The sequence below is a fragment of the Saprolegnia parasitica genome (genome assembly GCF_000151545.1).
Source record: "Saprolegnia parasitica CBS 223.65 unplaced genomic scaffold supercont2.30, whole genome shotgun sequence".
Taxonomy (NCBI): domain Eukaryota; phylum Oomycota; class Saprolegniomycetes; order Saprolegniales; family Saprolegniaceae; genus Saprolegnia; species Saprolegnia parasitica.
Window position 1 is genome coordinate 290,095 of NW_012156424.1, and position 20,374 is coordinate 310,468.

Consider the following 20,374-nt stretch of genomic DNA (forward strand, 5'->3'; position numbering starts at 1 on the left):
GGCCGCGCAGCTGCCGGTCCGTGATCGCTCCCACGCTTGAGTAGGACGGAGACGAAGGACTGCGATATTTTAATCGAGTGTGGCAAGGTGTGTTTGCCGGCGCGGTGACGCGAGCTCATATTGCACAAGCGGAAGCCTCGTGAATATCCATATTCGGAATGAGTTGTGCGCGCTATTGTATTTAGAAGGTGATTTATACATGTAGATTGCAATATATATTGATGAATAATACTGGTTTTTAAAGAACTCTCCGAGAGCGCACAAAAGATCAGCAGCACCCAATATCAATGCGGGTTTGAAAGGCAACGGCAACAACCAACCACTGGCAAACACACGAAGTAGAATTCGAGTTGCCACGCCGAGGTCGTTTGGTAAGTCTTGTCTACTCCAACATCTACTATAGGTAGAAGCGCACCAGTTGGACTGAGGCCACCGCCACCATTGCACGCTACGATAGATAGATCGAGGACCTCGGGCGCAGTATCCATCCAATGGTATCCAACAAGGCTATCCGGTCCTCCATCAACGTGCCGTTCCTTCCGGAGCTCATTCTTGTCACTGGATAGTTCGAGGACACACAAAATGAAGCACAAGCAGTCGCTGTGTGGAGCGACTCGAAAAAGGCCTATGCTACTGTGTTTTCATCGCAAAAGTCCTGAAATCCTAAACTTGAAGAGGCTCAGCCTAAATTTAGGCGCTGAAGTGGCGGGAACGGCGGTGCCAACGTGAAGCACGAGGATCGGGCGGTTTTTCAATGCGAGGCAATTTAACGGACGTTAGACCCATCGGCGTGCGAAAGCATCCTTGGGTGTTACCCTTCGAAGAAACAGGTCCCGTGCGGGGTGAGCTGGTACTATGGTAGGAACTTTTGAATGCGAAGCGTTGTTTACCGGTATTTGTGACGACGGTGCGTTGGCCTAGACAACCGTCAACGCTCGACCTTCGCTGCGCTGCGGGGCGCAGACTTTTTCCGGGCCAACGCGCCGTCGTCGCTTGCTGCAGTCTTCGCGCGCTTTCACATTCGCACCTAATCCGAAAGTTGCGCGAATTTCAGTCAAGTACTTATCGTACTTTATCGAAATTCGAATACTAAAATACAGTATAACGTCGAGAGATGTGACAGCACTTAATAGGGGTTTCTAATTCGCACGTAAAAGAACAAATTTGGCGCGATATGATTGGCCTAGACCAATGAAACTGCGTTTCATTTGTCAAAATGGCTCGATATATAGCCAATCAGTTGGCCGAATCAATCCCCTCGGATGCTGGTTCAAACACCATGGAAACGTTCCTACCAGGATAATTGGCTTGCATCGAAGCGGTTTTCGCTCGCAACCAGTGCCAAGGACAATGTCGTGGCGATATCTCAGTCACACCAATGACGCTGGCAAACGGCTCTATGAAGACGCGGCAAAGGCTGTTGACGATACGTCAGGCCATTGCGGACGAGTCGCGTCGCGGACTGCACCGCGCCGCCGCTTCGCATCGACGGCATCGAAGGCGTCGTCACGTGGCCGCTCTCACCGGCGCATGCGGCGGCACTCGCGGCACTGGACGTGAATCGCGGCATGGTGCTACCAACGGCCTTCTCTTTTGCGCAGCCCAAGCAGTGGCGCAAAGCCATTAAAAAAGTGCTGCGTGGAAAAGTGGCGCGTGCGATCATAGACGCCGACCTCGTCCTCTCGCATCTCGTCGTCGACTCTGTCGGGAGCAGCGCGGCACTCATGCCGAACGAGATGCCGCCCGACGCATTTGGCTATATGATCTTACACTTGCCCTCGACGTACGACGGCGGCGACATGGCGTTCGCCTACGGCTACACGACCGAAAAGTGGGCGCCAGACACGACCGGCGTTGCCATGGTCACGACCTTCCGAGATTTGATTGCTGCGTCTGCGCCCATCACACACGGCGTGCGCATGGCGCTCGTCTTCCGACTTGTGGCGAACGACGAAGAAGAGGATATGTTTCCTCTGCCGTGCGACCAAGAGTACGGCATTCGCGCCTTCCACCAAGTCGCGCAGCTGCCCCTTCACACGCACCACCGCATTGCATACTACGATGTGGACGACCCTCCGAGTGCGTTGGATACGCCTTGGACCTTTGAGACCCTCGGCTCATACGAAGCGGGTTTGGTGCACACGCTCTTGACCACCGAGCTGTACGACGTTGCGCTTGTGACATTTGCACTCGAGTCGGACGACGATGTTGCGTTCGAGAAGCAGCTGAGACGTGACAACTGCGGTAGCGACTTTGAGTCCAGCGACGACGACGACGACGACGAGTACGAGCGCAAGTTCAAGAACCAAGTCGCCACGTGTACGCCGCACGTCGCGTGCAACGTTCCCCCGAAGTCGTCGCGAAGGTCGTGGGCAGCGGCGTCGATGCTTTTCTGTTTGACAACTCACCGATCGACCACCACTCGTTCGAGGGCCCGCCATTCGCGCTCGTCTTTTGACTCAAGCGGTATCGCGCAAGCATCCTCGGTCTCAACGTCGTCTTGCCGCTCGTGCAAGACGCGATCACCAACCACGTGATGGACCAGCCACTTCTGGGTCTTCCATCGGGCCGGGATGCTCTCCATGGAGCGCTCGGTGCCTTCCGGCGCGATCGCCTCGGTCGGTTTGGCGAGAAATCCGGGCTTACCACCATGTGCGACATCCTCTTGGCGCTCGACGACTTTGAGCTGGTTGTCGTCTTTCTCCGAGACGCCATTTTTGTGCGCTACGACATGCCCCTCCGCGAGACAGCGGCGTCGATTCATGCGTGCCTCGCGCGGTATGGCTGGCCGCGACTCGCACCCGCGATGCACGGGCTCCTGTCTCGCTGGCACCAGACGCCTGCGTTTCGAGCTCCGTCATGGGAGTACATTGATTGCGACAGCGCGCCGCGCCTTCTCACGAGCCTCGCGGGCATCACAACCGATGCGGTCTGTCCGCCACTCGATCAACCATTTGTGTGCGAGTTTATCAAAGGCTGCTACGACCACGCATTGCACCAGCCCCAATTCTGCCTAGAGAACGACATGTCTCCCGAGAAATTCCGTCGCTTTGCAGCCAATATCGTCCTCCTCGATTGGTACCTCGACGAGCATGCACCGCATTCGGTCCATGGCAACTACCTCGGCGCCTTCTTGCCGCCAAGTATGCTCCTCGCTGTCGACGCGTTTCTGTATCCGCGTCAGCCCAACGCGTTGACGCTGCTCGCGGTGATGAAGAAGCTACCACCGGCAAAAGTGCTCTTGTATGTCCCCGAAGCGCTCGCCGTGGCTTTGAAAAGCCAGCCAACGATGGTCGTGGACCGGTACGTGCACGTCATTGAGAACGCTTTCGCGCTCTTCGATGCCGCCAGCGTGCGATACAAACCGGTTGGAGCCACCATCTTTGCGAGCCTCGTCGCTGTGTCGGAGCGAGCCGGCCGGTGTGACGCCACGGCATTTGAAAAGTGCTGGACGCTCTTGTTTCCGGCGTCGCTAGCCGGCACGCGGCAACGGCTGCAAGAACGGACGTCGCCGTTGCCAGACGATCTGCGCGCTTGCATTGCGGCGCTTGTCGCAGCGCTTGCGCCAACGCTGTCGTCCGACAATGACTGGCAACCGACGTACACGGGCTGCTACAAATCGTGGGAGCAGCCCGGCTTGCTTGCTGTTGAAGTGCTCGCGACCGTCGACCCAACGCAGGTGCCGGCGCTCTTGCACGACTGGTTTAAAGCCATGGACCGTGACGCCCCGGATGCGGACGACACACGACGACGACAACGACGACGACGAGCCGTACTTTGCCTTTGGCAACCCGGACCCGACGCGGGAGCTCTACTGTCCGCTGGCGACGCTGCTGGCCAAGGTTGTGCCGCAGCACGTGGTCGAGATTGAGCGCGTCGTGCAGCGCTGCTTCGCTGTTTTGGGTCGTACTCGAGCACCGCGTCCCGACATCACCGATTACGTCTTCAACGACATTGCCCTCGACGCGGCGCATTGTGACATGTGTGCGCGCTTGGCTGCATTCTTGACCGACGGCACAAAGGCGCGATTGCACTTGCCATTCGGAAAGTCGCTGTGCGATCGAGGACTCCAATGTATCAACGCCAACCAGCACCGCCTCAAGCTGGCCGTTGGCCGCCGTGGATCAAATGACTGCGTCATCAAGTTGCAGCAAGATGGATGCGTCGACGAAGAGCAACTGGACACGCATGTGGAGGCGCAGCAAGTCGACGCCGACGACCGAGCACGTATTGCGGCGTTGGACGTGATCTTGGCCGATGCGCTGCGTCGAAAGGCACAGAACGAGAGCACCAACGACGACGACGACGAGGTCGTGCATCACGATCGCGTCAAGCGCCAGCGATGTACCACCGATTGAGTCACAAATGACATTTCGGTCGGTGACGGTTGGTCGGTTTTACATGATATATCGACCAAGTGCTGCATCTCGTCGTGTCGTCTTGCATTGGTCCTCTCATGAGGACCTACGTAGTAATATAGGTACTAAAGCACCACCACACGACTCGTTCAGAAGTGGCCGGCCACAGGCTAGTTTGTATCTGATGGCGAAATCTGGGGCTGGACTTCAAAGCGGCGGGTTGCTCGTCGTTTAGCACAGCACAACAAGACGCACGCGTGTGTCGACAGCCTGTGACCACCCGTGCGTCACCGAAGGATACCTCTCGTCGTCGCGGCAATGTTCTAATCTTCCCAAGATCGCACCGGTTCGATTTTCGAACCTCTCAACTTTTGCACTGTTTGGTGCATTGAGCAATTGCAGCGCCATGATCCACGTCGGCGAAGCAGGCAAGGTTGGCGACGGCGTGAACGCGTACCACGTGTACCCGATCCGGTCCGCGGGCGCGGGCCCGATTTTGCACGAAGTCGACCGGCGCTACTCGGACTTTGCGTGGCTCCAGAGCCAGCTGCTCAAGACGTGCCCTGGCTGCATCGTGCCGCCGCTGCCGGCCAAGGTTGTGGGCCTCCTCCACTCGCGCGACTTTCTCGAAGCGCGCCGCGTCGGCTTGCAAAAGTTCCTCACCAACGTCGCGGGCCACGACGTGCTGACGCTCTCGCCGTGCTTTACGGCCTTTCTCTCCGTCTCGACCGTCGACCTCTCGCAGCTCAAGGCAAAAGCCAAGGACACGGCGCCCAAGCAAGCGCTCGCCTCGTGGTTTGGCAAGGCGGTTCAAAAGTGGTCCGAGCACGACAAGGTCCAAACGCTCGCGTCCCGCGCGTACGGGAAGGATCTCAGTAAGCCCAAGACGGACCAGGACCGCGAGTTCGACCAGATCGCCGCGTATGTCTCGCACCTCGAGGCCTCGGCCAAGACACTGCAGCAAAAGGTCGTCGCCGCCTACCGCGCCAACAAGGTGGCGGCCGCTGCGTACGGCGATGTCATTGACGCAACGTCGTCATTGGCCGAGCTCGAAGCGTCGCTGCCGGAAATGAAAGCCGTCGCCTTCACCTCGTTTGTGCAAATTTTAGACGCCCGCGCGCGCCACCTTGACGTGGCCTGGAACGGACTCGCCGACGGCATTGACGATTTTGCGCGTTGGATCGGAAGTGTCCAAGCCGCGCTCGCGACACGCGAGGACCGGCGGTTCGCCTACCAAGCGCAGCTCGCCGCCGTGAGTCGGCTCGCCACCGCGCCCGAGTCGCCGACGCGCCGCAGCAGCTTTGGCAGCTTCATGGCGTCGAGCCCCAACCCAAACGCGATGGCCAGTGCTCTCGCAGACGCGCAAGCGGCGTACGAAGCCGTGCACGCGCGCGTCATGAGCGAGGTCCTCAAGTTCCGCGAAGAAAAGGCGAGCGCGCTCAAGCAGCTCTACCTGACTTTTGCGTCGCTGCAAAGTGACCACGCCCGCGAGTTTGCGGCAACGCTGGACCGCGTGCTTCCGCGCATGAAGGAGGCTGCGGGCATCTGCGTGCCGCAAGACGAGATCCGACGAGCCACCATGCCGTCGCTCAAGCTCCCATTTGCATCCGAGGACGACGATATGGACAACAACGCAGAGTACGGCGCCGTGACAGAGCACGAGGAAAAGCCGTACGTCGACGTCTCCTTGTAGAGCCTGCCAAACGCCTGGCGGCTGTGATTCGTAAGACTTTAAGAAATAACATACCATTCGCAAAACCTTTTCTTCCTCGATCCATCACGACACGGTGAGTTAGCATTGGTCGACCATTTCAGTCAGGCGCGGCTTGCTGATTCGGCTTGCTAACTAGAGGAGCCTCGTAGTAGTGACCACGGCAGGCCACAAGTCGATCCTCTCTGTGCTCTTATGTCGACGTTTTGAGATAGATAGATAGATAGATAGATAGATAGATCGATAGATAGATAGTACGTACGATAGATAGTTTATATATATATGGATGGATAGATGAATGGATAGATTGAAAGTCTATTCGCGTTAATCAAAACGGCAGTACTGGCTGTAAGCTGGATGCATGTCGACTTGCTATTGAAGTGGAAAGTATTACGAACTTGTGAATCGATATGAAATACTCGTGTACAATGTTGTCTGTTCTACGACGACGACGCGACTGGAAGGAAAGATCGGCATCTTCCAGCCCGTTTCAGGCTCGGGATTTTTTCGATCCTAGAAGATCCAAGCATGAGCTCGACGGGCGACGACGAGAGCGACCGCAGTGACGACGCAAGCGACGAGACGGGGTCGGTTGCCAGCTCCAGCGAGTATGACGATGACAGCGACGACGAAGACAGTGACGATGCATCTGACGACGACGACGACAGTAGTGACGATGGGGACGCGAGCGGCGAAGAGAGCGACGACGAAGAGGACAACCAAGCAAAAGAACTCGCCGAGCAAAAAGCAAAGGCTGTGCAGGACGACGTCGCGTCGATCCTCAAGATGGCATCGTCCATGGACAAGATTTGCCGTCGTCTCCAGTTCAAGTACGGCTCCAACCGCAAGGCGCCGATAGCACTCGAGCCAAATCCAGCCAAGGTCGAAGCAGAGGACGAGGTGCCCGAAGCGTTGACACCGCCCAAGCCGACAGATCCAGTGCCGCTAGCGGAGCTACCGCGCACGGTCATGTCGGACGCCGCCACCGACTCGAACGACCTCGAGATGCCTCCCCAGAGAGTCGTGATGACGGACGCGGCAACCGAGCCGGCAGCGCCCGTGGTTCTCACAGCTTTGAGCAAGGAGGCTGAGCACCTCATGCGCAACATCGAGGTGCAGGGCACGCCCAAGCCAGTCGTCCCGCACATCGAGAAGGACTGCCAGCTTCAACTCGCGCTCGCAACGGAGCCGTCACTTCATTTACAAGAGTACATGCACCCACCACCGCTACTCGAGCTACCAAAGCGGCCGCGTCCGTTCCTCGCGACACCAACCGCCCCGCTTCGAGCTCTATCCAGCATCCACGTACCCAAGCTTCCCTCGCCGACACCGAGTCGAGAGGATTACGCGGGGGATCAGAGTGTACCTCCAGAGCTTTCTGAGAGCATTGGCGCACACTCCGTACCGATTCAGCGCACACCGACGAGCAAGCGCGAGTCATGGCACCAAGAGCCGTCGACAGACATGACTGGGCGCGCTGACTTCGGGGGGCAAGTCGACTCGCCACGCAAGGTCGTGTCGGACGCAGCCACCGACTCGAGCGACCTCGAGCCCATTCTTCCCAAGGCGTATTTAGCGACGGTACCCATCGCTGTTACCAAGCTGCCGGTCGATCGCGCTGTGGCCACAACAGAGCTCGCACCAGTACACACGTCGGTGAAGGATGCTTTGTCACAGACTGCAGCCAAAGAGAAGCGTGCTGCAGACAGCCCACCCCCTGTTTTGCATTTGCAACCCGAGCGCCACGCAAGCCAGCACCCTGAAACACCTCGGTCGCCAGTACCAACGTCGGTGCCTGCGCCCAGACCAGCCAATGCTGCCCTTCCGTGGTCTGCGCTAGATCCGACACTGAGGCATGCATCGACGCCGGACCGAACACCGGTGCGTTTTGATCGACAAGCAGAGCCGGACAACCCGCCACCCAGTGTATCGCGAGCTACGAGCGGCCGTGGCCAAGCACTTGTGCAGCCCGAGTCGACCTCGTCTCGCGACGAAGCCATGCCCAATAACCCAGGCAAGCCAGGGACGAATTCTCGATCGCCGACGACCATGCCGTCCTCAGTGCAACAAGCCGGATTGGACGTGGTGCCGCCACGTACGCTACCTCGTATCAGCATTGATGACAGCGCCGCTCAATCAAGTTCATCAAATGACTTGGAAGGGCCCGCGACGACATATGCCGCACCTGTGGAGCAGCCCAGAGCACTGGTACGTCTGGTTCCGTTGGTATTGGTTGAGACGTGATCTTAATTTTCCAGGTTATCCAGCCTCCAACACCAGCCAAGATCTCACCTTCAAGCACTTCAACAGCAGAGCCACCAGCTACGAAAAGCCGTGGTCCAGCGCCCAACAATACGACGCCAACACCAGTAGCCAGTCCAGTGCAGCCACGAACAGCTCCAACGCCTGCCGCAGCACCGCAAGACCGCCTACTTGAAGAGACTGTCGCCGCGTCGCCGCTACAGGAGGCTGTGTTTACGGCGGCGGATGGCAATGGCGACCAAGGTGGGCCACCAGAGACTCAGGTACCGGCGGAAGACGAGGAAGAAATCTTCTTCGACCATGGTGGCGACGAAGCGAGTACGCCCGACGACGTACTCTTGAGCGCAACGGCCAGTTCTCGAGACGCTGTTGTGACGATGCCGACGGAAACGGCACCAAAAGCTTCGCTGCCTGCTGCCGCACCCGTCACAGGTGGTGCACCCGCGCAGCCAGAGATGAATTTTACGTCCAGCGGTGCAGAAGTGCCCACAACTGCATCTGCCCAACCCGGGCAACAAAGCGACCAGCAGCCGATGATGCGTCGGCCGTCGACGCAAATGCTGTCAAAGACGCTTCTCTTAAACGACGATGAGGAATCGGCACGAGCGTTTGCGTCTCCAGTGGCACCAGTCATAGAAGAATCCCCTCATGTCGACGCCCCAGAAGTACAAGGCGAACAACCCTTGGTACCAGAACCCGTGAGGTCGCCGCGTCCTGCCCCAGCAGAGGTGGCACCTTCCGCCGCATCGTCTTCCGAACTATCGACAGATGTCTCGCAGCTCCTGCCACCCGCTGTCTCGCAAGTTGCTACCACTCCGACTTCAGTACCTCATGACGAAGAACGCGTGATACCGTCGACACCTCAAGTCGCGGCAACCCCGGCAACTCTGTCACAGACGACAGCAGCGACACTGGACGTGACGTCGCAGCCTCATCCATTTCCTTCAACAAATGTGTCCTCCACTCAAGAGTCGCAAGACGTGTATAGCTCTGAGCCACCGACAACGCCAGCCGCGAATGCTCTCACAATGCCCGTCGCGCCTGCTTCCGTAATGCCCGCAGCCTTGGCTTCTGCAACGCCAGTAGCACCGGTTGGCACGACGTCGGTAGAGGTCACACCCTCTACGACATTGCCATTACAAGATCTCATTGCGTCTGCGTCTGCCGGGCCGACTGTGTATGCTACCTCGCGTGCCACGTTACCCACCTCTCCTCGGGCATCTGCACCTACCGCGATGGACACAGCTGCACCGATTGCAGGGTCCTCTTCATTAGCAGTGGATCCCGTGTCAACGGACCAGCCCACCATCCCCGCTCACAGACGTTCCAGCGCTGTGACGACTCCAGATGTCGCGAGCATCTCGCAGGCCAAACTACCGGTGCAACCCTTACCTCCAGAGGTGCCGCCGCTGCCTAGCATGAACCTGCCCATATCTCAACACCTGCCAGCTAATTCCAGCACGAGCCAGCCCTTGCCTCAAGATTTACCATCAAACGCTAGCATGGACCTGGCCAAGGCGTTACCAAATGACGCAGCACCACCGACTACCAGGGTTAAAGATGCCGTAAGACGCCCGTCGATTCCATCGATCAACCCAACGTCTACAGCAAGACGCCCGACCTCGATAGCCACGGTGTCCATTGGACCCAACGTTCTTCAAGACATTGCCCCAGCAGCCGTTGACCCGCTGTCTCCCCCAGCGGTGACACCACCAGCCGCTTCTCGACCACGGTGGGCGCTGCCAACACCAACGCCACCAAGCACATCATACAACTTTCAAGTGTTTCCGAGCACGCCGACTGTATTGTCGCCATCAACTCTGGGCCACAGCCCATCAGGAAAGCAACCAACGTCGCCACTCGGTTCGTACTCGCCGCCGATGCCCAGTCCTCGCACCATGTCTTTGGGAGCAAAACTCCCCATCGACGTCGAGATCAACGCGATGCATTACCTCCTCTTTGGCTCTCGAAAGTCAACCGCCCCGTAGAACGTCGATATATTGAACAATATCACGTTGTGTACTAGTACCTGAAAGAGTCACTTCGCATCGGCTAGCGACCTTGCAAGCTAGAGCAAAGTTGCACCAGCTACGATACCCTCGCCCTAACCGGTTACCATAGCCGGCTAGTCGTTAATTTTGATTTTGATACAGTGCACGCCACCTAAAGCCTACCAGATGGATGTGGTCCAAAACTTTTGAATCCGAGCTCTGAGTCTTCATTTTTATACCGAAAGGACGTTATAAATCGACTGTTCTGTCCAAGACGAAGCGATGTATAAGAGCCGATCGCGATGAAACGAAAACTGACGAAGTTATGGGCGTTCAAAGTTGGGCATCACAGGACCACGGGGTCCGAAATTGTTACATAAATGCACCGGATAACATGAAGCCCCCTCGGATAAGGCCCACCGGCGCCGGATGAGGTGTCATTATCCGGATGATGTGCTCTCTCAGCCTGCTGATACACGACCAAGACCATCAGGATATCAGGACCGTCATACACTCACTGACAGCTCACTGGCCAACTAGTGTGGAAACACAGTCTATGCATGTTGCGCATCTTATGACGTCTCTACTGCCGTCCTGCTTACTGCACTTCGTTCCAGAAGCCCCAGCACGTGCCTTCGCAGTCGGTGGAGCCACACGTGCGGCAGTGCACCTTGGTCCACGTTTCGACAGCCGACGGGTTTTCTTGCACGAGCGCAAGGCGCGCCTTGACCTTCTCGAGCTGCTTGCGCACGGTGCGGCGGCGGTTCTGGCTGCGCTTTTGCTTTTCGGGTTCGGAGAGAAGCGCCGCGAGGACACCTTCGAGGCCGGCCACCTGCGCCTCGAGTTCGGCAGCGCTAAAGTACTGCAGGAACGTAAAATAGCAGTCCTTGAGGTAGCGATGTTCGAGGCAGTGCACTTCGCCGTGCGCCGTTTGGAAGCACGGGTCGCAGACGAGGACGAGATCCCGGCACACGCTGCAGACCTTGACGCCGTTGAACGCATCGTACGGCGTCGAGCACGAGACGCACGAGCCAACAACATCAGCCGTCGTGGGCCCCATGAGCACCCTAGGTGTCGCCCCATGAATAAGGAATGCACTGTCGAGGATCGAAGTGTGTACCGCTTGTCGAAGACAAAGTTTTTGCCCTGGAAGAAGCCGCCGTCCGGGAACTGTTCAAGGTACCGGTGGATGCCGCCCTTGAGGTGGTGGACGTCCTTGATACCCTTGCTGCGGAGGAATTGGGACGCCTTCTCGCAGCGAATACCGCCCGTGCAATACATGAGCACGGTCGTCTTTTCTTCCTTGAACTTGGGAATGCGCTGGTCTAAGAACGCGTAGTACTCGGAAAAGTTCTTGACCTGCGGGTCCACCGCATCCTTGAAGTGACCGACGAGGAACTCCTTGTGGGCGCGAACGTCCAGCACAATCTAGCCATACCAGTGTGGGCTACGGCAAGACACGGCACGGGATCGCGAACCGTGGGCTTTTCGTCCTTCTTGGCTAGCGCTTCGTGGAACTGCTGCGGCGTGAGGTACCCGCGCTCCGCGTCCGTCATGGTAACCGCCGGCGGCACGATGTTGCGGCCCGTGTTGACAATCTCCTTGACGTCCTTGATGACGAGCTCGGCGAACGGCGCCTTGTCGACGACCATGCTGCGCTTAAAGTCTTCGATGCTCATGGCGAAGACCGGGTGCGCAATCATGGCCTCCACGTACGCGTTGATCTTGTCGAGAGGCCCGCCGAACGTCGCGTTGATGCCTTCGTTGCTCACAAGCGAGCGGCCGAGGAGCCCGAGCTCGGTGCAGAGCGCATGCTGCGCCGCCTTCTCCGCCTGCGGGTCCGGCACCTGGACGTACTTGTAGAAGAGGATGATGTGGTATTCCTGGCCTTGGTCATCCTGCATCTTCATGCGCTTCGCATCGGGCTGGCTCGTCGGCGAGAGTGGCGGGGCGCTCGAGGACATGGCGGCCAATTCTTGTTTCACCCAATCAATTTTTTCTCACTTGCGGTATGCTGCATGTTTTAATGGTTTTCGTTGGCAATATATATAGTGTTGTATGTGGAAAGAACATTCCCGCAAAATAGGTTGCCTTCGATACGGATACGGAAAATTAATACGGCGCCAAGGTGGATCTTGGACGGTTTCTTTGTCGCCGTTATCCGGATGATGTACGCCAGTTTCCAATTTGCTCGATGGTGACGACGACGACGGCCGAGAAGAAGCGCCATGTGCGCGCGCTGGCCGCGGCCGGCAGCTGGTCGACGGTGCGTCGAAGCATGATGGAAGCGCCGGAAGGAGGACGATGACCCTCTGCATGGATGCGCAGATCGAGGCAACGTATGGACGCAAGATGGTCCAGCGGGCGATGGAGTGTAGGAGGCATGCGACGTCGTCGATCGACGATGCATGGATGTGTAGATGCTGTCAAGAAGCGACCGACCAAGTCTCCCATGGCAAAGCATGGACCGAGTCCCCAAAGAACTCGTCCCGCGACGATCCCGACGCGAGGTACAGGCTGCTGGCGTACGGCGACGGCTTCTGATAGGAAGCATATGTAGAGATGCTCATTCAGCAAGAGATGGAAGCGTGTGCGGCGCTCTTTGGGGACTTTGAAGAAGACGACGTACAAGCGCTCCCCAACTTTCAGCTGCTCCCGATGGCAGTGGCCCCCGTGGTGATTCCCCCAACGCCACCACCGACGACCAAAGCCAAGCAGAAGCAACGCTCCATGGTGGTCGCCATGCAACCTCAGAGCACGGGACCTCCTGGTATCACGAGTCAGCGGCTTGAGCAAACGAGATACGTGGTCCCGCCCGGGCCCAGAAATGTGATTGGCTACGAACCAAGCAAACTACAATCGACACCAAACACCACTGGCAAGGCGTTCTTTGCCACCGAACTCGCCCCAGCACGAGCAACACCTTTTTCGCGCCGGTCGTATGAGCTTTCAGCGCCTCTCGCGTCGCAACCCATGGCGCCGGCGACGATCGCACAGCAAGGTCCGGGTCCAGCGCCAAATCATGATATTCTGCGCGACATCAAGTACGAGCTCGCACATCGTAGACAAAAGACTTCATGCTGTCGGCAGAGCTCGCTGGCTCGAGGCCAAACTCAACGCAAAGCTCTTCGACGACATTGCCTGCGTCGTGGCATACCGGTAGCAAAGCCGAGCGTATCCCATCGTATACGCTAGCCAAACTATCGTGTTGTGTGCGTTTCGACGTTCCACTTGATTCTACGAGACGCCAATGTTACCGCATGACCTACTACTAGCACTACCTACAAATCTAATGACAGCAGCCGCCGTCGACCATCTGCAACTAATGTCCTACATCTACTACTCCTATGTCTCCTACGATGGGTTCGTCTTCCGTCGGCTTCCTGGGCACGCAGCTTACGATCGCACCTTCAAGTGTACTTGCGGCATATCGGGTCCGCGCATGCCACATGGGCGTCCCATAGCCTCAAGTCGGACTCGGCCACACTCACGTCGAGGAGTTGGCCGACTAGTCGCAAGCTCTTCTCGGGTTCGTAGCTCGGGTTTTCAAACGTCGCTTGGCGCCGGAGAAGGTATCGCCACAGCGAGCGCGTCGGGTCGAGCGCTTCCTTGTCGCGGTGCTCCTTCTCACAGTTGTACTCGAACGTGCCGAAGAGGCCTGAGTACACGTGGTTGTAGATCGTTGATACGAGCTCGTCGGAAAACTCGAAGGCCCACGGCGCTTGACGCCACACTTGCCAGACGCAGTCGAGCCACTGTACAAAGACGGGCGAGAGCTCCGTGGCTTCTTCCGCGTTGGGACCGGTCCCGACGCCAAGTCGCCACCGAAACATGTGCCCAAACGAGCACCTACAAACACAGCACCACTGAGTCCTCTGATACGTCATACAGATGTATCGCACCATTCCTTGTCGATGAGCTCAAGGAACCCTCGAAACGTGCGGTAATGCGGGTCCAGCAGCAGTTGCACCAGGCCGGCGAGCTGCGACGTGCGGTCCCAGCCGTCGCTGCAATGCACCATGACCGACTCGCCCATGCAAAGAACGGTTGCCATGCGCTGGGCGGCGACAAGGATGCTGGAGGCGTGGCTGAGCCACTGCGTGCGCTGCAAGAGCGGCTCTGCGTCCGAGGGGGCGTTCGGCTGACACACAGCGGCGAGCGCATTGTACGACGCCCGCACGCCGTGAATGTTGGCAATGTCACAGTGGTGGAGCTCCGTGTTGGGGTAGTTGCGCACGTCCTCGGTGCCTTTGCCTTGGGCAAAGTTGCCGGCGGCCGCCATTTGCGACCGCGCGTCAAAAAAGTGAAAAGTTGCGCCCGTTCGGAGAAGCGCCACCACCTTCTTGTCGGCCTCGGCCGCATAGCCGCTGAGGCCCGCACACGGTTGCGCGCAGCGACAGATGCTCGCGTTCGTGAGCGGATGCAGCCATACGACCGCGGGCACGCGGCTCGCGCTGCGATACGTGCTGAGCTCGACAATGTCGTGGTCCGTAAAGCCCGCGGGCAGCACAAAGGTCTTGGGGTACGTCGGAAACAGCGCGTATGTTTCATTGTTGACGAGCGTCCACGCGTCGGCGTTGGTCAAGCCGAGCCGCGCAAAGTCCGTGCACGCATCGTAGATCGATGGTGTGCTCGTCTCGTGTGCGTCCAGTGGGTCGAGCGCCGTGCCCGACTGGATCGCGTTGAAATGCACCGTGCTAAACGTGTACGGGCCGTCGCTGTAGAGGCGGAGCGTGGCGTCAATGAACGCGACGCACGTGGCTTCGTCCGCAAACGCAAACTGCGGCCGAAGCAGGTTCTTGCACTCCATGTGCAGAATGTGGGGCGCTGTCACCGACGGGTTGTCGATCGACACGAGCGACGCGAGAGGAATGTCAAACGTGTCGTGCGCCGACGTCCAGACAATGCGGTAGTTGGTCAAGACGAGCGTTCCGTCGAGGCTAAAGTGCGGGTCCGGCCCGAGAACGACCTCGCCGACGGCTGTCGTCATGTGCCCGACGCTGCGGAACGCGCCTTTGACCGTGTGCGAGCCAAAGCCCCACATGCCGAGGCCCAGACCTTTCGCAAAGCCGAGAACGCCGCCGCGCGTCGTGCCTTCGTACGTCTGGTTGATGAGCGTGCTCGTGCCCTTGAGGAACGCGCTCCCAACTTGCGTCGTCGCACGAAAGAGGCCGCGGCCGAGTGAGCCCGATCGAGTCGCGTTGTAGCGCTGGTAGCAGTCGGCCGTCACAACCGTGTAGCCGGCGGCGCCTAGTGCACCCAGCGACTTTGGTGGCCCCGAAGTTGGTGCTAGCATCGTCGATGCGTGAGTTCGATAGTGTTCGTGACAAGGATGACATTCGTACCTGCAGGGACGCCGGGTTCAAAGAGCGGCATGGGCACGTCCGAGGCTGACTCGGACGACGAAGACGACGGCTGCGTCGCGCTGTCGGGCGGGCTCTCGGGCTCGGCGGCGGTCGACGGCTTGTAGAACACAATATACGCCGCATGGTCCACACGGAGCTTGAGAACTTCGCCAGGAAAGAGTTTGATGCCGGTGCCATGCAAGCCCAAGTGGCGCGGCCGCGTGTCGTCGTCGTCGCTGTTGAGACGGAACTGCTCGACTTCCTCGCGGATCGGCATTGGCATGTGAAAGAGGCCGGGCTTCTCGGGCGTCGCACAGTAGTTGAGTTCTGTAAACTCGTCAAAGTCGCCCAAGTCGGAGAAGCTACTCGACGTCTTCCGGCCGCTCTGCAGGTATGGGCTCGGCAAGGACGACGTCGGACCCAGCGTTGGTGTCGAGTTGGGTGTCGTTGCATCTGCTGCGAGCGCCGTTGCATGAGCCCCATGCACGGATAGCATCCTGGAGGTACCTGCTAGCGCGGTCGCGCTCGGAAGGGTTGCATGCTCCGTCGTCGTGACGCAGGTAGAGGCCATGGCGTCGTCGGTAGCGTCGTCGTCACAAAGAACTCCGTCTTCTTCCTCGTCCCGAATCCCCCTCGGCATAGTAAAAGGAGAATCTATCGGTTGAGTATCCATCCGGATACGGGCCGCGCAAAAATAGCCGCCAGGCCATCCACAGCGCAATTCAATGGGCTTTTCATCCTAATAGCTTGTGCATTGTATGGGGTTCTACTTTTCTTTAAAATAATAGCCATCGCCGCGTATCTTGGAGTATCCGGATACGGCTTCTCCCTACGCCGCTCACGTTTTTGGACCAATCAGCACGCGCAGCGTCAGATGCATGGTGGTGCGACACGGAGGCCAGCCTGGTATCTGATTGGTCAAAATCTGATAAATTGGTTGACGTGGATTGGCTGAAAAAGAGAATCGTATGGCCAATGGGACGCACGCTGGTGCCACAGAGCACGAACGACCCCGAAGATTCCGACATGCTCGCCCGCGTCCTCCGCAGCCTGCAGCGCCCAACGCCGATGGCCGCCCGCGCCTTCAGCGACGCGCCCAAGAGCTTCGTGCCCGAGCATGACAAGCCACATGCGCGCGCCATCATCGTAGACACGGTGCTGGATGACGACGAAGATGAAGACGACTACGAAGAGATGGTCACGATTGGCCCCGCCGGCACGGAATGGGGCGGCCCGTCGCGCGGTGGCAAGTACATGGAACCCACGCGCTTTGGCGACTGGGAGAAGAAGGGTCGCTGCATGATTTCTAATAGATATACACTGCGACGCACTGTCCTGCTAAGTGTCATCCTCGTCGTCGTCAGCATCGTCCGCGCTGCCGTCGTCGTCAGCATCCACATCCTCGTCCTCTCCGTCCTCTTCTTCATCTTCATCGTCGTTGTCGCCGTCGCTGGCTGCATCTACGGCATTCGGCTCGTCTAGACTTGCCATCGCCATCGCATCGCCAGTCGCAAACGCGTCGGCCGCGGCCACGAGACTCTCGTCGTAGGCTGCCGCATCGTCCTGCCACTCGATAGCATACTCGGCAACGTCGCCTTCGTACTCGGCAGCATACTCGGCAGATTCGTACGTCGCATCGTAAACGGGCGGGACGTACGCGAGGTAGTCTGCGACCCGCAGCGTCGGATCGCTTGGCCCAAAAAAGAAGGTGCCCAAGTGGAACCACTGCAGTGACCGCTTGTCCTGGACTTGAACTTCGTCTTCGCAGCCAAAGAGGTCGGCGTCGACCATGGTCGTCGCATCGTCGTCGTAGACGACTCGGAACACGTCCCGGGTCCCGTCAAACGACTCGATCCACCCGGCGCGCCAGCAAAAGTACTCGACCGAGTAGATCTGGAAGCGCACGTGCACGTAAAGCGCTGCTTTGAGCGCCAACGCACTCGGGCAATAGTTTTCATACATCATCCACGAGCCGTTGTGCACCTGGAGCTGCGTTTCGTCCATATCATCGAGCTCGAGCCACTCGTGGTCGCCGTCGAGGTACGCAATGCGGTGCTTGACGCGCGACGCACAAAACTTTGTGATGACCCCTTCAAACCAAGCGTCTTCGAGCGGCCAAAAGACGCGGATCGAGACACCGACGAGGCTCTTCTCCCGCGCAAATCGGTTGGGCCGCGTCCACTCGCGTTCGTTCCGAGACGGCGAAAACCAAAACGAATCCTTTTGCTCGTACCAATCGTCTTCGCTGTCGGCCTCGGACGCCGAGTCCCGCATCGCTGCCGTCCGCTCCCGCGCGAGAAGGGCATCTTTGCGCGCTTCGGCTTCGGCGGCTTCGAGGTGCAGTTGCCACTTGATGTCCGAGACGAGCTTGGCGTACTCGATGGTGCCGCTCGTCGGGTGCAAATACGCGTGCCACGCCCGCTGGATCGTCGCCGCCGCCGCGTGCCAGGACGCGACAAGCTCTCGCCGTGCGTGCGCGGCGCGGCGACCAAACCAGCCGCGCACGAGCGCTTCGATGCGCGTCGCCGCCGCTGCCAAGGCCGCTTGTTGCCGCGCGAACTCCACGCGCGCGCGCTGCAAGTGCCGCCAGGATGCATGGCGCCGCCAATGCGACTGGAGTTTGATCGCCATGGTGATGCAATGCGCTTTCCACGCTCGGCGCGCCTCGAGCTCGCGCTGAAGACTCCGTGTGAGTGCGCGAGCCGCCCGGGCGCGGAAAAGCCGTTGGAGCTTTGTGGCGGCGTCGTGACACTGCTGCCGCCAGCGCTGGGCCAACCCCACGACCTCCGAGAGCCGACACCGATTTAACCGACGGCGGTAGCAACGCTGGACGCGCACCGCACATCGCGTTCGACGCTCCTCGGCGAAGCGCATGTACATGCGCGTGAGTGCCACATTGACGGGGTTGACTTGTCGGCGGATGCGAAACCCACGAAATCGTGTTTGGATGCGCTTGGCGGCGCGTGTGGCGACCGTGAGGGCATACGCTTCGTCGAGCTCACGCTGAATGCGCATGCGTACAAGGACCCCTCGCACAAGTGCTTGGATGCGTGCGACGCGGCGTGCAATGTATTTTGTGTGCGCGACGCGCTGCGCAATTTCGGTGCGAAGTCGATGTCGATAGTAAGCGCGCCGAATGATGTTGGCCGCGGGCGTTTCAACCATGACGTGGCGCCATGAGGTTGCAATGCGCCGCCCGAGGTGTCCACGGTACCACGCCTGGAGGCGAAGGGCCGCCGAGTGTGCGATCGTCGATTTGTGGTGCGCAAACTTAAGCTCCGTGGCGTTGGTTTTCGGCTCGAGGCCTCGAAAGGCCGTCGCTAGCTGCACGAACGGGAGGTGCGTCGCAAGTGTGCGGAGCCCGTTCTCAGTGATTTGCTGGCATCCCGTCACGTTGAGGTGCTGCAGAGCTGGCAGCGACGTTGCGAGAATGCATAGCGCTTGTTCCGTGAGCAAGCTGCAGCCTTGGACATCCAGGACCTGAAGGGCGCGGGCATGGGCCACGAATTGCGACAGCCCGGAGGTTGTCAAGAGCACAATGCCGCACAGGTTTAGACTCTGGAGCTTGGGACAGTGCATGCCAAGAGCGGTGATGCCAACGTCTGAAATCTAAAGTGTCCCTCTAACAGTGTCTGCATGTAGGGCGCGCGAACCTGAACGCAGCGCTTGAGATGCACGACGCGCAATTGCTTGCAGCCGCGTGCGAGCTGCGTCAAACCAATATCTGTCACATGCAAGAGACCTTCGAGGTTGAGAAACTGCAGGGCGCGGCACCCTATGGCGAGTGCACCGAGGCCGCGGTCCGTGATCGCGATCGTTTGCGCCAGATTCAGGGACCGAAGCTTTCGACACTGCGTGAGCGCGCCTTGAGCACCGATCGTTCCCGCCAGCCAGCACAGCGCTACTCGTAGCTTGCACGTTGTCATGAGGCTAGCGAAGCGTACCGTCGTCGGTGACCATGGCGCAATGCGAGAGGTTGCATATTCGAAGCGATCGGTTGCAGCACGGAATGAACTCGCGAATCGCTTCGCCCGACAAATTGGGCGAAACGAAAAGTCGACGTCCTCGAGCACCTCGATGCGCGTAGTAAGCACTTTGAGGACGTCGTGCTGCACGGGCACGCGTGCGTACACGAGTCGCCGAAGCTCGCTTCCGACCGCGTGGGCAACCGAGCGCACGCCAATCTAGACAGACGTTGGTGGACGCGATGCCATGATAGGTGATACCGCAGAGATGCGCTCCGAGCCAGAGAGCACGAGGCTGTGTATTGATGCTGCATGCGGCGCGAGGCGACCCGCGAGTGCCACGAGTGCCACGTCGTCGATCGTGTCGCCCGCAGCCGCGAGGTCGAGGGTGCCCGACGCCAGGCTCTGTGCAACCAGCGGCTCAATGTTACACTGGTTGCTCAATGCAGTGGTCTTGCCATGCACTGGTTTTCCCAGCAACGATTTGGTCGGCACGGCCGTGGGGCGGGGCCGCACCCGTCGTGCCATTCCACTTGGCGCCGCTTCGAGTTGCGCATCCGGATTTCGACGACGGTATCCAGACGAAATACACTATTACCTGTGTATTGTTCAGTACACTATTACTATGGATGCCGCATCATCGTATCCGGAAGATTCGGTTGCCTGCGGAGGATGACACATGCATGGGAGGCTCGCGTGCTGGCCGCCCTCGTCGATGAAGTCGCTTGGGATGTCTGCCTCG

General features: G+C 58.9%; 9 protein-coding genes across 9 annotated transcripts; 6 read left to right on the forward strand and 3 right to left on the reverse strand.

The window, feature by feature from the left end:
- Positions 1-1,568: 1,568 nt before the first annotated feature.
- On the forward strand, positions 1,569-4,403 carry SPRG_07554 (hypothetical protein; the record flags this gene model as incomplete). The annotated part of the gene is made up of 4 exons (XM_012346688.1): positions 1,569-2,319; positions 2,355-2,424; positions 2,479-3,679; positions 3,711-4,403. The coding sequence occupies 4 exons, from the start codon at positions 1,569-1,571 to the stop codon at positions 4,356-4,358; spliced, it is 2,670 nt and encodes an 889-aa protein (XP_012202078.1). The 3' UTR covers positions 4,359-4,403.
- A 333-nt stretch (positions 4,404-4,736) lies between these two features.
- On the forward strand, positions 4,737-6,118 carry SPRG_07555 (hypothetical protein). The gene has a single exon (XM_012346689.1). It carries the CDS (start codon positions 4,765-4,767, stop codon positions 6,049-6,051), a length of 1,287 nt encoding a protein of 428 aa, XP_012202079.1. The 5' UTR covers positions 4,737-4,764; the 3' UTR covers positions 6,052-6,118.
- A 479-nt stretch (positions 6,119-6,597) lies between these two features.
- SPRG_07556 (hypothetical protein) lies at positions 6,598-8,067 on the forward strand (the record flags this gene model as incomplete). Its single annotated transcript, XM_012346690.1, has 3 exons — positions 6,598-7,374; positions 7,429-7,713; positions 7,775-8,067. 3 exons carry the CDS (start codon positions 6,598-6,600, stop codon positions 7,907-7,909), a joined length of 1,197 nt encoding a protein of 398 aa, XP_012202080.1. The 3' UTR covers positions 7,910-8,067.
- A 1,535-nt stretch (positions 8,068-9,602) lies between these two features.
- On the forward strand, positions 9,603-10,313 carry SPRG_22202 (hypothetical protein; the record flags this gene model as incomplete). The annotated part of the gene is made up of 1 exon (XM_012346730.1): positions 9,603-10,313. A coding segment is annotated over one exon (711 nt), but the record flags the coding sequence as incomplete, so codon positions are not given.
- Positions 10,314-10,920: 607 nt separating this feature from the next.
- SPRG_07557 (hypothetical protein) lies at positions 10,921-12,286 on the reverse strand (the record flags this gene model as incomplete). The annotated part of the gene is made up of 3 exons (XM_012346691.1): positions 10,921-11,389; positions 11,443-11,750; positions 11,801-12,286. 3 exons carry the CDS (start codon positions 12,284-12,286, stop codon positions 10,921-10,923), a joined length of 1,263 nt encoding a protein of 420 aa, XP_012202081.1.
- A 230-nt stretch (positions 12,287-12,516) lies between these two features.
- Positions 12,517-13,485, forward strand: SPRG_07558 (hypothetical protein; the record flags this gene model as incomplete). Its single annotated transcript, XM_012346692.1, has 6 exons — positions 12,517-12,588; positions 12,651-12,696; positions 12,743-12,832; positions 12,883-13,058; positions 13,206-13,366; positions 13,413-13,485. 6 exons carry the CDS (start codon positions 12,517-12,519, stop codon positions 13,483-13,485), a joined length of 618 nt encoding a protein of 205 aa, XP_012202082.1.
- A 164-nt stretch (positions 13,486-13,649) lies between these two features.
- SPRG_07559 (hypothetical protein) lies at positions 13,650-16,306 on the reverse strand. The gene is made up of 4 exons (XM_012346693.1): positions 16,175-16,306; positions 15,668-16,120; positions 14,225-15,611; positions 13,650-14,171 (listed from the first exon to the last, which is right to left on the reverse strand). The coding sequence occupies exons 1-4, from the start codon at positions 16,236-16,238 to the stop codon at positions 13,733-13,735; spliced, it is 2,343 nt and encodes a 780-aa protein (XP_012202083.1). The 5' UTR covers positions 16,239-16,306; the 3' UTR covers positions 13,650-13,732.
- Positions 16,307-16,642: 336 nt separating this feature from the next.
- On the forward strand, positions 16,643-16,977 carry SPRG_07560 (hypothetical protein; the record flags this gene model as incomplete). The annotated part of the gene is made up of 2 exons (XM_012346694.1): positions 16,643-16,910; positions 16,958-16,977. The coding sequence occupies 2 exons, from the start codon at positions 16,643-16,645 to the stop codon at positions 16,975-16,977; spliced, it is 288 nt and encodes a 95-aa protein (XP_012202084.1).
- Positions 16,978-17,005: 28 nt separating this feature from the next.
- Positions 17,006-20,160, reverse strand: SPRG_07561 (hypothetical protein; the record flags this gene model as incomplete). Its single annotated transcript, XM_012346695.1, has 5 exons — positions 17,006-19,276; positions 19,321-19,568; positions 19,612-19,681; positions 19,729-19,851; positions 19,894-20,160. The coding sequence occupies 5 exons, from the start codon at positions 20,158-20,160 to the stop codon at positions 17,006-17,008; spliced, it is 2,979 nt and encodes a 992-aa protein (XP_012202085.1).
- Positions 20,161-20,374: the final 214 nt, after the last annotated feature.